We start from the raw sequence: 14,549 nt of genomic DNA on the forward strand, positions 1-14,549 counted from the left end.
GGATTTGTCCCTGTCGTATGGCCAGATACTCTTCCTGACGCCTATCCGCTATGTGGAGGGATGCAACCATTATCGCGTGTTTCTATGGTGTGTTGTCTGAATATGAAGAGGAGAGTATCGGGACAAATACCCAGTCTCCGAGTCAGAAGAATTAATCACACGCGATTAAAATCCCGACCTGGCAGAGAATCTAACCCGGGACCCTGTGGACTGAAGGTCTCAAAGCTGACTATTCAGCCAAGGAGTCAGATAATAATAATAATAATAATAATAATAATAATAATAATAATAATAATAATAATAATAATAATAATAAGGAATGGCTGCCCAGAGTAATCCGTGCCACCACTGTCAGTTATCCTCACAGTTGTATGTCACTTCTCAAGTATACTCATTCAGCTGGTGGGGATTGCTTGAAACAGTGCGCGCAGTTTATTTCGTACCATGAAGAACTGTACTTGGTAGTAGCTGATGTTTACAAGCACACAGCAACCGACAGCCTCCAACACAAAATAAAGAACAAAGAAATGAGCACAATACGCTTTAAAACACACACACCATACAAAAGCGGGGAGGGAACTACAGTACATTGCCTCATCTCAGTAAATTACAGCTTCAGGCAGGTTCTACAGCAACATTGATACCACACAAGAACACGAAGCTGATCGCCAAAGATGTCCTAGGCTTCTAAAAATGAACGAGCAACTTCGTGTAATGCCTGTATTCAGTAATGTTTGATATACAAAGATGAGGTTAGGATGGAATGCAATTTTCGCATGAATATTATTATCTTAATACTGTAATAATAAATAAACACATTTGAGTGTCATTTTAACTCAAGCGTTAGCCCATCGAGGTGAGGTTCAACGTAGTCATCATGTTATCGGAATATGAAAGTTGCAGTAGGCTATGTAGGGGACACGACTGCAAGTTAAAAAAAAAAAAAAAAGAAAATACAGCAGGCACTTTCCTTTGAATCGACCGACAGAATTTCATTGCTTTTCTTACTTAACAAATATCTACAAAGTAGGGGAGGGGAAAAGCATACATAAACCTTAAAAATATGAACTTTAAACAAAACATGAATAATATGTCTTACGGCTGGGGCTCATCCGAAAATTAGTGTAACGTGACAAAATGTGTGTCGGAATTGGCGTCGCATTAGTCGTTACCGTAAGTGTTGGTTGCCAAAGATGCTGCGGCTGTGGATTTGTATAAATAGACTGTGTTAAAGTACAAAGTGCACCGTCAGTGACGTCACATTAATCGCGACCATAGGCCTTCGTTCCCGGTCTAGAGAGCCAAGAATAACGGCCATAAGGATTCCTCGTGCTGACCACACGACACCTCGTAATCTGCAGGCCTTCGGGCTGAGCAGCGGTCGCTTGGTAGGCCATGGGGTGTGTATAGGCCTTGGTTGCGAAAGATGCTGCAGCTATCGTCACCAATATTTGAGTTTCATTTATTGAAAGACGTATTCATGATCATTAGTTTTTCGCAAAGTGAAAAGTTTCTTCTTTTTACATTAAAGAGCTATTGCGTCATACAAAGTTATGTAACTTACCAAAAAAATGTAGAAAAAGATTTTAATAAATCAGCATAGCTTTCACAGTTTCTACAGATAACCTATTATTTTAGTTTGTCCGTAAGGAGGTAATTTAGGAAAACAACATTTCACTGCTAGCCTTTCTGCCAGGAATGCAGCAGCAGAACTCAAGAACCTTCTTTAAATTTAAGAATTCATTAATTCCAACATTACTGAATAATTCGAACCAAATTTCTCCTGTAGATTTTGTTTTTATTTCCCAATAATTGCTTTTCTAACATCAGTACCTCATCAGATATTTCAATGCTCCTAATAGTAGTCTACTGATTCATTGTTTCCTGTGTTGGGGTAGACCTCTTCAATAGTTGTTATACTTCTTTGCACATTTTCTCAAGTGAGGTTGGAAGTACAACTGCACAACCATCCTCTATATAACACTAGTCAGAGAGAAAAAAGCTGGAAAGGATCCGACACTTCGAAAAATGAAGGTATCGGTCAAAGAAAGAAAATGGCCACAAAGGGCGTGAAAATGAGACTCCTAGGTCTCGAGTGCTCTAATACCGTCGGGGTCGAAAAAGAGTCAGTGGCTTTAGGGAATACATGAAAGTGTATGTTTCGTTCCTTTGCGTGCCTGATCTGTCATGTCAGTTTCCTTTTCTCTGTTATTTTGATTTCGGTCAGCTATGTCGATTTCTTCTTGCGTGTATGTATTTTCATTTTGTTGGATACGATTGACTGGTTCAATTTCACCACAGAATTGGAATTCATTGATTTATCATTATCTTCTTTCATCTTCTTCCAAACCAGAAACAACGAAATGTGAGCTGGTCTGTCCCCCACACATCACATCTCCAGAAGAGGAAGGCATTGGCGATGGCCAGATGTACCAGGAAGTAGAAAATTCTATGCCACCATTTCTCTGACCTACCTACCATAATACCGTTCTCTTCGTTGATCGAAACGATCAACTCCACCCATGACCTTGGTATACCCCGGTACAACAATTGGACAATATACTTCCGATTGGGAACAGTCTTTATTCTTCCTCTTCACTGTTGTTACTTCCTTTGGGTTATGAGCAGAACTTAGCATTGTCGCAGTCCTATTGTAATGCCATTTGATAGCTGACACACTCTGCCTTGTCGCAAAGGTGAACTCTCACCTCTTCAACTTATCTTTCTTTTTTAGCATCTGCGGAAGTTCTTTTCGACAAGGACGAACTGTTCCACAGCTATATATTTCTTCTCGCAGTAATGTTTTCACTAATTTGAAAGTAGTGAAAAAATTATTAAACGCCACTAAACAAGACTTCACTGCCAGAACTTTGCTCAAATCGAGAACTACCCTTTCAGAAAGTGAAAAGTTGTCGCTGGGTGAAACACTTTCACACTTACCAGTGTATATATCAAACTTTACACTATAGTCTATACCTACTTTATATCCACGTTTTACAGGTTTCATGGGCATGTACTGTTTTATGCTTGATTTTCCTTTGAAGGAAATCATTGACTCGTCCACTACAAAATTTGAACTTGGCTCATATGCATCAATAATTGATTTATTCAGTGAGTCGAAAAGAGGGCGAACTCTGTGAAGTTTGTCGTAACCAGGCTGCCCTTTAGGAATCGTGGTCTGGTTAACACTGCAGTGTAAATACTCTGTGATTTGCTTGAATCTTGTTCTAGTCATGATATCTGCAACAACTTCCACTCTAAAATTGGATCAGAACTCCAGTAATTTTCCACTTGTGGAACTGATGAATGCCCATAATAATCAGTATACCATGCCAAGCTTTGAGTTCTTCCATAGTTAAATATTTCCAGTTATTGATGGTTGTGGTAACCCACTTCCCTTCCCTTTTAACTTTCCTTTCCTGATAGGCATACCTATTCGTTTCTATAACCTTTTTAACAATATCTTCCTCTTTGAATATTTGTGAAAAGTAGGCTAATTCATTGTTATTATCAAGGAATAGTTTCTTGGACTTCGGAGTGATATCATTGAGCGATATCGACTCGAACACTGCGACATTACCCCCATTCCTATTCTTCCTCTTCCTATTCACTTTATTCATCTTCATTATTACAGTCATGACCTGAGGACAGAGGCACATCGGTTTCAGCAGTGTCGTTGGTGCCAATTTCCTCTTGAAACACTTCACTGACGTTCATGGAAGATGCTGATGACCTTCGAGTTGAGCTGCAATCCATAGCACTAAACTGCTCCGTAGCCCCTTCGTCTACCTCTGCTTCAGAATCTTCATCAGATAATCCGTACAAAGCCTCCAATATTTCTTCAGGTGAAAGATCTTCCATTGGTATAGACTACAAAAAAAGTGTATAAACAAATTGTAGGGTGGCTTGTGTATGCATAACTCAAATATGATATGTTCGAACTTGTCTGTAATATTCATAACAACACTAGTAATAACTGTGTAATATAATAAAATTACAAAAATTATGCTCAATCTATGTCTGAAGCACTACAGAATAATTTGTGATAACGTAAATAGCTTAGAATTACATACATTCATCTTTCTGGTGCAAAAAATCAATCCACTTCCCAAAAATGCGCGTTCTTGGCAGCCATTACACTACACACATGTAAACAAACATGTTCACCAACCTAGAAACTTAAAATATACCGGAGCAGAATTTTTTCTAGATTTTCTAATGTCCACACCAGGTAGCAGGGTGGGAATCGGGTTACCCAATGGCCCAATAGCGGAAGAAAGTTAGTGGGAATTATATCACTCACTGGCCACGAAAAGGTTCAAGGGCTCAAAAATCATGGTCGTAAAGGTACCATTTGGCTTCACACGACATAGACAAGCCGCCGAGACAGGTCGCTTTTGATCTGCTCCCCGTTGAACTATATGAAGTACATCTGAGAGCGTGAGACAAAGCACAGGAGACCGCTCTCAGACCAGTAGTTTTTCGCGACAATCTGACACAGCATGTGCTTTCTGAAGCGATACATTGTCGAAAATTAAATTTAGTGCTGAAAAAGGCAGGCTATTAGAATAATTAGTTGGAGAAAAACCACCGCTGTTCGATCCTGAATTTGAGTCGTACAAAGATGGGAATGTTCGTAATAACATCTGGAAGGATAATGCCGGTAAATTAAAAAAAGTGTTAAGTTGTGTACGTTTGTCGCGTTTGTCTTAATACGTTATAATATTCATAATACATTGATTACACATATTGGAACAAATGGAATATTACTAGCTCTATTGGTTAGTTTCTTTTGTTTATGCGATCTGCTTGCCAGAAAACTGTACCGTACTGAAATGAAATGAAATGTCGTATGGCTTTTAGTGCCGGGATATCCCAGGACGGGTTCGGCTCGCCAGGTGCAGGTCTTTCTATTTGGCGCCCGTAGGCGACCTGCGCGTCGTGATGAGGATGAAATGATGATGAAGACAACACATACACCCAGCCCCCGGGCCATTGGAATTAACCAATCAAGGTTAAAATCCCCGACCCGGCCGGGAATCGAACCCGAGACCCTCTGAACCGAAGGCCAGTACGCTGACCGTTCAGCTACCGAGTCGGACTGTACCGTACTGATATCTGTCATGAAATATTCTCAAGTACCTAGCCTTTTTATTAGAATAATTTTAGTAGTTATTCTTCAAAAAAATTTGTGCACGCACATCTAGACAAACACCTATGTCTAGGATGTCGTCTGTCTCGGTCGTCATCAAAAAGTGTGTGGCGATATGTCGCCGTCATCTGTCTCCGTCGCTTGTCTCTGTCGTGCGCAGTCAAATGGTACCTTAAGAGATTCATTGTATTTTTCTTGTAAACGGGAGGCAATACACTATACCTGGTGGCACTTTCAACTACAAAAACGTTATCGTTTTCTCAATCTCACTGTGAAAGACAGACACAAGTAAGGATTTTAAATGCAGAAAATAGATACGGTAATTTTCATTCGGTAATCTCGTGTCGACTGATGATCGTGATAATGCCATTAAATCCTTCATTCTCTTTCTGTTGCAGGTGGCCATGAACCCGAAGAACACGGTGTTTGACGCTAAGCGGCTGATCGGCCGCCGCTTTGACGACCCCAAGATCCAGCAGGACATGAAGCACTGGCCGTTCACGGTGGTGAACGAGGCGGGAAAGCCCAAGATCCAGGTAGAATACAAGGGTGAGCTGAAGAAGTTCGCCCCAGAGGAGATCAGCTCCATGGTCCTCACCAAGATGCGCGAGATCGCGGAGATGTACCTGGGCGGCAAGGTGAGCGACGCCGTCATCACGGTACCCGCCTACTTCAACGACTCTCAGCGCCAGGCCACCAAGGACGCCGGCGCCATCGCAGGGATGAACGTGCTGCGTATCATTAATGAACCGACCGCCGCGGCGCTGGCGTACGGGCTGGACAAGAACCTCAAAGGGGAGAAGAACGTACTCATCTTTGATCTGGGTGGCGGCACGTTCGACGTGTCGATCCTCTCCATCGACGAGGGATCACTCTTTGAGGTGAAGTCCACAGCAGGAGACACTCACCTGGGCGGCGAGGACTTCGACAACAGACTCGTAACATTCTTTGCGGACGAGTTCCAGCGCAAGTACAAGAAAGATCTGCGGGCTAACTCCCGAGCCCTGCGGAGGCTCAGGACTGCGTGCGAGCGTGCAAAGAGGACGCTGTCGTCTAGCACAGAGGCGAGTCTCGAGATCGACGCTCTCCACGAGGGGGTCGACTTCTACTCTAAGATCACCCGCGCTCGCTTTGAGGAGCTCTGTATGGACCTGTTCCGGTCCACCCTGGCCCCAGTGGAGCGCGCTCTCACGGACGCTAAACTCGACAAGGGCAGCATCCATGATGTTGTCCTTGTCGGAGGATCTATTCGCATCCCCAAGATCCAGAAAATGCTCCAGGTAAGAGACTAATTGTATTTACAATTTTAAAGGGCCGATATGAATATATACATAGTGCACTTAACATGGCGATCCTGTCTTGAGCAGTTCAGTCAAACATCATGAATAAGCATGACGAAAATCAAATACTGAAAAGGAGTCGAGATATTAATTTGTAAATTTCTGTCTGGTGGACTGGATGGTAGTGATCTTGCCATATACTAGTGACTGGAAGAGCTGTGCTTTCATGCACACATCAGTGATGGTCAGATGATGGCTCATCCACCCCTCTTCCTTTGAGGGTATCATAGGATGATTATAGATTTTCTAATTATTATGAATGTTATTTTACCACCTCTGCTGTGTCCAGCACAAATCTAACATGGAGTGACCGGGGACCCAAGGGGTGAGGTGATGACTGAGATGTGGAGAGACAAAAGAGGAGGGAACAGGAAGGTCCACAAAGTGTGTGACAATGGAAGATACCCTAGTCTCGTAAACCTAATACCATTGGGATCGGAAAAGAACAAGAGTTACCCAAGGGTGGTCAGATAGGAAAGGTAAAAGCGAGAAGCCTGACACAAGTAAGTGGAAGCAATGCCAGAATCAGCTAGGGGCTTTGTTTTCGCCAGAATACACTAACAAACCTAAAAGTCCATGATTATCAACCCCTGTTAGCAAAGCAAAGAGGAAAGAAAAAAGTATGAAAGCAAACCACTATTGAATTTGAAAGATACAAATAAGAAATATAATATCAATTTAATACTGAATTTCAGGTAAACACGCCAAGAGAACACTTAAAGCCAATGCAGTATTCTTGTCATCAGCCGGTATGAGATCTAGTGTTTCCACCAGGCCAAGGTTTTGTCTTATGTCAGAAAGATTCACACACTCAGTGAGGAAGAGGGCCGCAGTGAAACTGACTACAGGCACTGAGAGGTCTTTCCTTGCAATGAGGTAAGAGTTGGCACACAACAGACTCAGCTTTGATGATCCCAAGATCCAGCAGGACATGAAGCACTGGCCCTTCACGGAAGTTAATGACACTATTCATAAGCACATAAAATAAACTCCAGAAATGTTAGCAATTCTGGTAAGTAAAGGTAACTCTGTTGCCAATTTATATTGCCATAATGAAACAGGGAAAAATCCATTGCAAAATGCCCAGGTAATTACATTACAAATAGAGGAAGATTTATTTCTGTCAATAATATGAGTTTTAAAAATATCATCGGGTATCTATTTTAATACAAGAGATCTAAGAATACCATGTAACTAAAATATATATAATAGTCTTCAGGTACTAGTGACAAAATTGCTATATTGGTGACGCTGGGTGTTGTCTACATTGTGCTTGCCATATGCTGTACTGTAGTGGTAGAAATATAAAGCAGTTTTGATTCGTGCTTGCTACATACTACACTCTAGTGGATGAAATTGAAGCGCTGCTTCATGCGGCCACTGGCACTCCCTCAGCCCTTAAGAACACAAACAAACCCAAGCCAAATACTCTTTCGTACAGTCTTATGCTCGGAAACGGTGCCCTTGAAATCTGGCACACACATTCTGGCAAGCACCACCAGAGCAAATGTTGTTGTGATGGTGGTGGTGGTGATTATTGTTTTAAGAGGAAGTACAAGTAGGCAACCATCCTCTATATAACACTAATCAGAGAGAAAAAATGGAAGGGATCCGACACTTTGAAAACTGAATGTATCGGCCAAAGGAAGACAAGGGCCATGAAAGGCATGAAAATGAAAGATTCCTTAGGCCTTGAGTGCTTTAATATCGTTGGGTTCGGAAAAAACAAGAGTTGACCAAGGGAGGTCAGATAAGATAAGTTAGGAGCCTGGCTCAAGTAAGTGGAAGCAGTGTCAAGATTCAGCTGAGGGCCGCGTGGTCGCCAACCCACTCTCCCAAGTTAAGACCCCCTGAGGCCTCTTTCAGTCACCTCTTACGACAGGCAGTGGATACCGTGGGTGTTATTCTAGCACCCACACCTACAGAGGGAGAGCACATGTCAATTTGCGTGCTCATTGAAATGAAGGTAGAATACAATATGTGCACATTTTGTTGAAATTTAATATAAATTGTTCCAGAGAGGAAAAAGTCTCATATTCTTTCTTCATTATATTGATGGTTCCATGGTATAACAGCATTACCTTACGAGCCACCCCTGGTATATCATTGTTTTATTAGAAGAGGTAGAAGAAGTAGAAGAGATAATTCATTCTCAACTCCCAGTCTTAAACTTCCTTAACATCTGGGCTAAAAGAGACACTCTTACTCGCCAGGCATGTTGCAGCAGGGCTCAAGGGCATAATGTCAGGGCCTGCAGGGACTGAAATGCAGGCAGGCTCAGGCCTACAAGACTCCTCGCAAAATATATGTGTATAGCCTAATGCCACTCTGCACGGAAATGGTCAGAGGATCACATCACGACGAAATGGTTTGTGTTTACAATTTATACATAGAGGATTTGCCACTTGGTTACATCTAGCAACAATTTATTGTGTTGAGTGGAACACAGTATAGCTGTCTCTCGCAACACAGCGACAGGCTCCCCATAAAAGTCCTGCATCAAATTATTCAAAAATAATTACAGAAATGAAAATTGATACCAAAATCTACCTTAGTTAGAAGATACTTTCTTGATGTGTACTGCATCTGAGAGTGTATTATGGACAAAATTTGCATGAAGATAATAACATGGTGAACTTACACCAGCTTTTCAGTTGTGGGGTTTGATATTTTTCAAACTTTATTTGAACAGTTTTTGATTTTATTTTCTTCATTTAATTTTTTCTGGGTTTTAATTGAATAAATGATTATAACTGTAACTTCAGCATCGGTTACGGAGTATAGTTATGTAGTTACTAAAAAATGAAACCAATTTTGAGTACAAACACTAAACTAACTGGTGTATGGTTCAGCAGCTTAATCATTAAACCACAGAAGCAGTGAAATAAAACCTGTTAAAATCCCTTTGTTCATACAATTTTACAATCTACTTATTGCATTAGTTCTCCTTGTAATTACACTTATATTAGTTACTCTTTTAGTTTTTACAATTGAAGCGATGCGCCAAAAAGGGATCTAACCAACCTTTATTTTCCGAAAGTGAGGTTTCATCGGAATAAGGATCTATATGGACATTCCTGCATAGTGGCGTAGTTATGTGGAAGAATTCAGAACTTGTTGCTGTGCTAGAGGGTGGGGAACCTCTGTCTTGCGCAGAAAAGGGATCTAACTCCAGTCCAAGAAGGTGTTTTTTGCAATTAACTCATAATAGAGATTTTGGTGGTTAGACCCCTATTCAGCACATTGCTTCAATTCATTTGAGGGGGCCCGAAGTTTTATTTCACCAAATGGGCTCGTATCACATTGGTTACACTCCTGCCAGGGCTCTAGGTTACCTGTCTCAAGATGAACGTACATTGTGAATAAACATAGTGAAGGCTAGTTCAGAATGAGAGGATGTTAGCCCTAATATCAGACAATTTACCTTCTAATCTAGATAAGGATAACCAGAAAGCTCATTCGTTCATGTAATATACATAACATTACAGTTCATTTGGAATTAAGATATAAAACATTTTTAGCTTCCTTTAAGGGTCTCCTCCTATCTTTCATGCATCATCAGCCATTTATGATTTTACTGCCCTCTTTGGCTTATAGCTGTGCCTAACAAGAAGTCCACAGCTCGGTTCAGTGACATAATCACGTGTATCTGTTTTTCTAGGACTTCTTCTGCGGCAAGGCTCTGAACCTGTCTATCAACCCTGATGAGGCTGTGGCGTACGGTGCTGCGGTGCAGGCAGCTATCCTGAGTGGAGATACCAGCTCTCAGATTCAGGATGTCCTGCTTGTAGATGTTGCACCACTGTCTCTGGGCATCGAGACAGCAGGTGGCGTTATGACCAAGATCGTGGAACGCAATTCGCGCATCCCTTGTAAACAGACACAGACCTTCACTACGTACTCGGACAATCAGCCGGCTGTAACCATTCAGGTAAGTAAGTAAAAAAAGAGAAACCATGAAAACTATCTTCAAGGCTACCAACAGTGGGATTCACACCCAGCATCTCTTGAATGAAAGCCATGTGATTGTAACCATAAAAACCATTATCAAACCAACATTTTGATGAGAGGTGGGGGAATGTTGAGTGTTGAGACCAGAGTGGGATTGAAAATGCATGTTGAGGGTCTGATTAGCAGCCGCTTAGAGTTGGTTAAGGACCAAGGGACAATGATCGTGGTGGATATTGACAATAAAATTGTGATAAATCAAATTATGTCCTCAAGAGTCAGAGGTGGAAGAGGAAGTTGATGGGTTGGGTGGAGATATCGGCAGTACAGTTGGGCGTTATGTGTTCTGGTTGTTCTCAGGAGAAGTGGCACATGGCTTACGATGACAATAGTAGGTTGCAAGTGATTTCCCACAGTTGTACCATTTAGGGGGACATTGAACATTGGGACAGCAGGAGATGAGATTTGGTTCAGAGCAGTGACCGCACACCGGATTTTTGGCAGTGCAGTGCGTGGTGGTGTGCTAGTTATAAACGAGACACCCTTTGCAGCTGATAGGCTGAAAGTCTGGAACACGGGAAGGTTCCACCTTATGGTGGTGACAGCAGATTGAAATGCTACTATTAAGGATGTGATCCATATCATCAGTGGTGGGAAGGAGGATCCTCACTATGAAGGTAGATCTACTAGCGTTCGTGATTAGAACACCTTCCACATTCAGTTTGGCGATGATGGCTTCCTCCGGGATGTCTGTGTCAGCTCTGCAGATAACATAGCTTAAGAGGCTGTGACGGAGGGAGGAGAAGGAGTTTGTAGTGGGGAAAAAAGGGGTTTGAGGGGCGAGGATGATCCTAGCTGTGCAGCACCAATAGAGTGAGTCGGTGTGCAGTGTCCTTCCCATTTATCTTAATTCTTATCCCGTTAGCAGTGGGATGAATATCAGCTATTTCATGTTGTTGCAACTTGAACCTGAGTATGGTATTCAAGATGTTGCTAGGTGAATGGAATTCAGATCTGGGGTTTAGGAGAAGGTAACTGTGAGTGTCGATTGGGGGTTTCTGGAGGGTAGAGAGGTTGGTGAGAGGACGACATGCTTTGGAGATGGGGAAATTCAGTGGTTGAATTGGTGTTCGGGGGTGAAGGGATTGTATCCATATCGGTGATTTCATGGTCGGCGGCCCGTTTTCTAGAAGAGTAATAGCTGGATTCGAATAAGAGTGCTTGACTGCTATCCTGGAAGTTGTTCTTTGTGGTGCTGGAGATCGCAGGAGGTGATGTTAAATAGTTGGTACTGGGGTAGGGGATGCCCGTGATGTGTGCTGGAGTGGTGATTATGAGCTGGTCGATGAGGCTGATACAATGGTGGTGGTGTTAGTTGTGGCAGTTTATGACATTGTGGGTATTTACACCAAAACACAAACACACACTCTTTTTTGAGGGAAAGTAAATGAGAGTCCAAGGACAAAGACTATGCCCTTTTAGTCATCTGTTTCCAAGAATACCTGATTAAAGTAATAAGCTAAAACTTGAATACCAAAAACACTTTATTATAGAACTTTGAGCCAATATTGTCTAGGATGAACAACAACAACAACAACAACAACAACAACAACACCTGCTACTGATAACATGCTTGTGATTATTGCTCTCTTTTGCTAAGAGAAAAAAAGACATCAAGATAATAAAAAGAATTGAATGATGGTGCTGTCTTGGAGAACTTGACTAAACACTTAAAACTAGATACTTTAACACTTTCCATTGTTAAATAAAAATTCAAATAAAATACAAACTCCAATTAAATACCTAAAAGAAAATAATAAAACTAAAAAAACACACTCTATATAAGTACCATTTTGTCACACAAAATCTGCAAAATCTGCAAATGAGTGGCTTGGTTATGCTATCTGCAACTTGATGCTCTGAAGTAACTTTAGCAACAGCCAATCTACACTCTGCTACATGCTCTCAAATGAAGAAGTGCTTCTTTGGATTTGCTTGGTTCTGCAATGATTTTCTGGATTTTCTGCAAGTCTAACAGCCGAATATGCAGATTTTGTGTGACAAAATTGGACTTATATAGAGTGTGTTCTTTTAGTTTTATTATTTTCTTTTAGGTATTTAATTAGAGTTTGTATTTTATTTGAATTTTTTTTAACAAGTTTTAAGTGTTTACGGTAGTAAAATTCTCCAAGATAGCGCCATCATACAATTCTTTTTACTATCTCGATGTCTTTTTTCTCTTAGCAAAAGAGAGCAATAACCTCAAGCGTGTTATCAGTAGCAATTAGTCCATCTGTAGAATTGGAACTTCTTTCAATTTGCTCATTTGGCTCAATAAACAACTAAGACAAATTATTTCTTTTGAGGCTTCACTTGTATTGACAACTACTCCTTCTGCAGTAGAAACAATAACTGATCCCTGACATTGACTGAGCCATGACACAGCAGCACCTGCATAAGTTATTACAACACCTGTTGTTGATCTGCCTGGAGAGCAACTTTAGGGAAAGAAGGAAGGTACAAAGATGGCAGGGACATATCCAACAGTTGTATCAAGGTAAAGACATAAATCATATGGTTCTGGAAAAAGAAGAGGCTGTTGATGCTGTTGAAATGATAAACCCAATTTTGAGGTCAGAATTTGACAGAGCTTCAAGTGACCTAAGTACAGTAGGAACAAGGCACCTGGAATTGATGACATTCCCTCTGAATTACTGACTGCCTTAGGAAAAACCAGCATGGTGAGGTTATTCCATTTAGTGCGTAAGATGTATGATACAGGAGAAGTGCCATCGAGTTTTGGCCGAATGTTGTTATGCCTATTCCCAAGAAAACCGATTCTGACAAGTGTGATAACTACTGCATCATTAGTTTAGTATTCTCGTGCCTGCAAAATTTTAACACGTATTATTAACAGAAAAATGGAAAGACAAGGTGAAACTGAGTTGGTAGAAGATCAATTTGGCTTCAGAAGAAATGTAGGAACATGTGAAATAATCCTGACTATACATTTGATATTAGAGGACCGAATTAAGAAGGACCAGCCCATGTACATGGTGTTCATAGATCTAGAAAAGGCATTTGATAATGTTGATTGGACAAAGATATTTGAGATCCTGAAGGTGACTGGGATCAGATACCAAGAACGAAGAATTATCTACAATCTGTATAAAAAGCAGTCTGTGATGATAAGAATAGAGGGCTTTGAGAAAGAAGCAGCAATCCAGAAAGGATTGAGCAAAGCTGCAGTTTGTCCCCCCTCCTTTTCGATGTCTATATAGAACAGGTGGTAAAGGAAATCAAAGAGGAATTTGGTAAAGGAAATCAAAGAGAAATTTGGAAAGGGAATGACAATCCAAGGAGAGGAAATCAAAACTCTGAGATTTGCCAATGATATTGTTATTTTATCTGAGACTGCAGAAAATTTGGAGAACTTGCTAAATGGTATGGGCATTCTATATAAGGAGCATGCTGATTCCCAATAATTATTTAAAGCTCTGACATTTAATAAATCATTGTTGGAAATGGTTGGAGCACCCAAGATTGAAGGGTTTTAAGAAGTTCCAATGTTTGATTATGAATTTAAAATTATTTTAGTGAATGGCACAGTAACTGGGAGAAATATTAATTTATGAATAGGAAAGGAATATAATGTGACAGCTAATAAAGATACATATATATATTATTTCAAAGGTAGACTGAGGTCATGGCAGCAAAAAGTAAGGGTACAGCAGGATGCAATAGCGTGAGAAATTTTAGATTTATGTCATGGTTTATCCAAATACGTACTAGCAAATGTTCCTTGCTTCACTGCAATATTCTACATTTTATATGGATTTCTATACAAATTACTGTACACACACTGAATAAGATTTTATTAAATTGAATGTCTCTTAGCTTTACCAGAGAAACACCACAGAGAGATCTCCATATGTTGTTTCTCATGTAAAGTGTGATTTGGGAAGTTAGCAGGGCCCCTTTCCTACTGCCAGTAGTGGACAAGTTTGAGAGTTTTGATTTCAGTGCCAGGACCCCTTGCCTACTGCCATTCACTATCGAGTTCAGGAATTTCTACTGTAATGGCAGACTTGCTTGCCTACTGCCAGTCA

At 40.9% G+C, this 14,549-nt stretch overlaps 1 protein-coding gene across 1 annotated transcript in view; it reads left to right on the top strand.

The window, feature by feature from the left end:
- LOC136857527 (heat shock 70 kDa protein cognate 2) overlaps nucleotides 1-14,549 on the top strand; it is a 117,964-nt gene that overhangs the window by 94,036 nt on the left and 9,379 nt on the right. Inside the window, exons 2-3 of the mRNA XM_067136254.2 lie at nucleotides 5,551-6,432; nucleotides 10,154-10,423. Coding sequence (XP_066992355.2) covers nucleotides 5,551-6,432; nucleotides 10,154-10,423 — 1,152 coding nt within the window. The remainder of the gene's footprint in view (nucleotides 1-5,550; nucleotides 6,433-10,153; nucleotides 10,424-14,549) is intronic.

Source organism: Anabrus simplex, chromosome 1, assembly GCF_040414725.1.
Source record: "Anabrus simplex isolate iqAnaSimp1 chromosome 1, ASM4041472v1, whole genome shotgun sequence".
Lineage (NCBI taxonomy): Eukaryota > Metazoa > Arthropoda > Insecta > Orthoptera > Tettigoniidae > Anabrus > Anabrus simplex.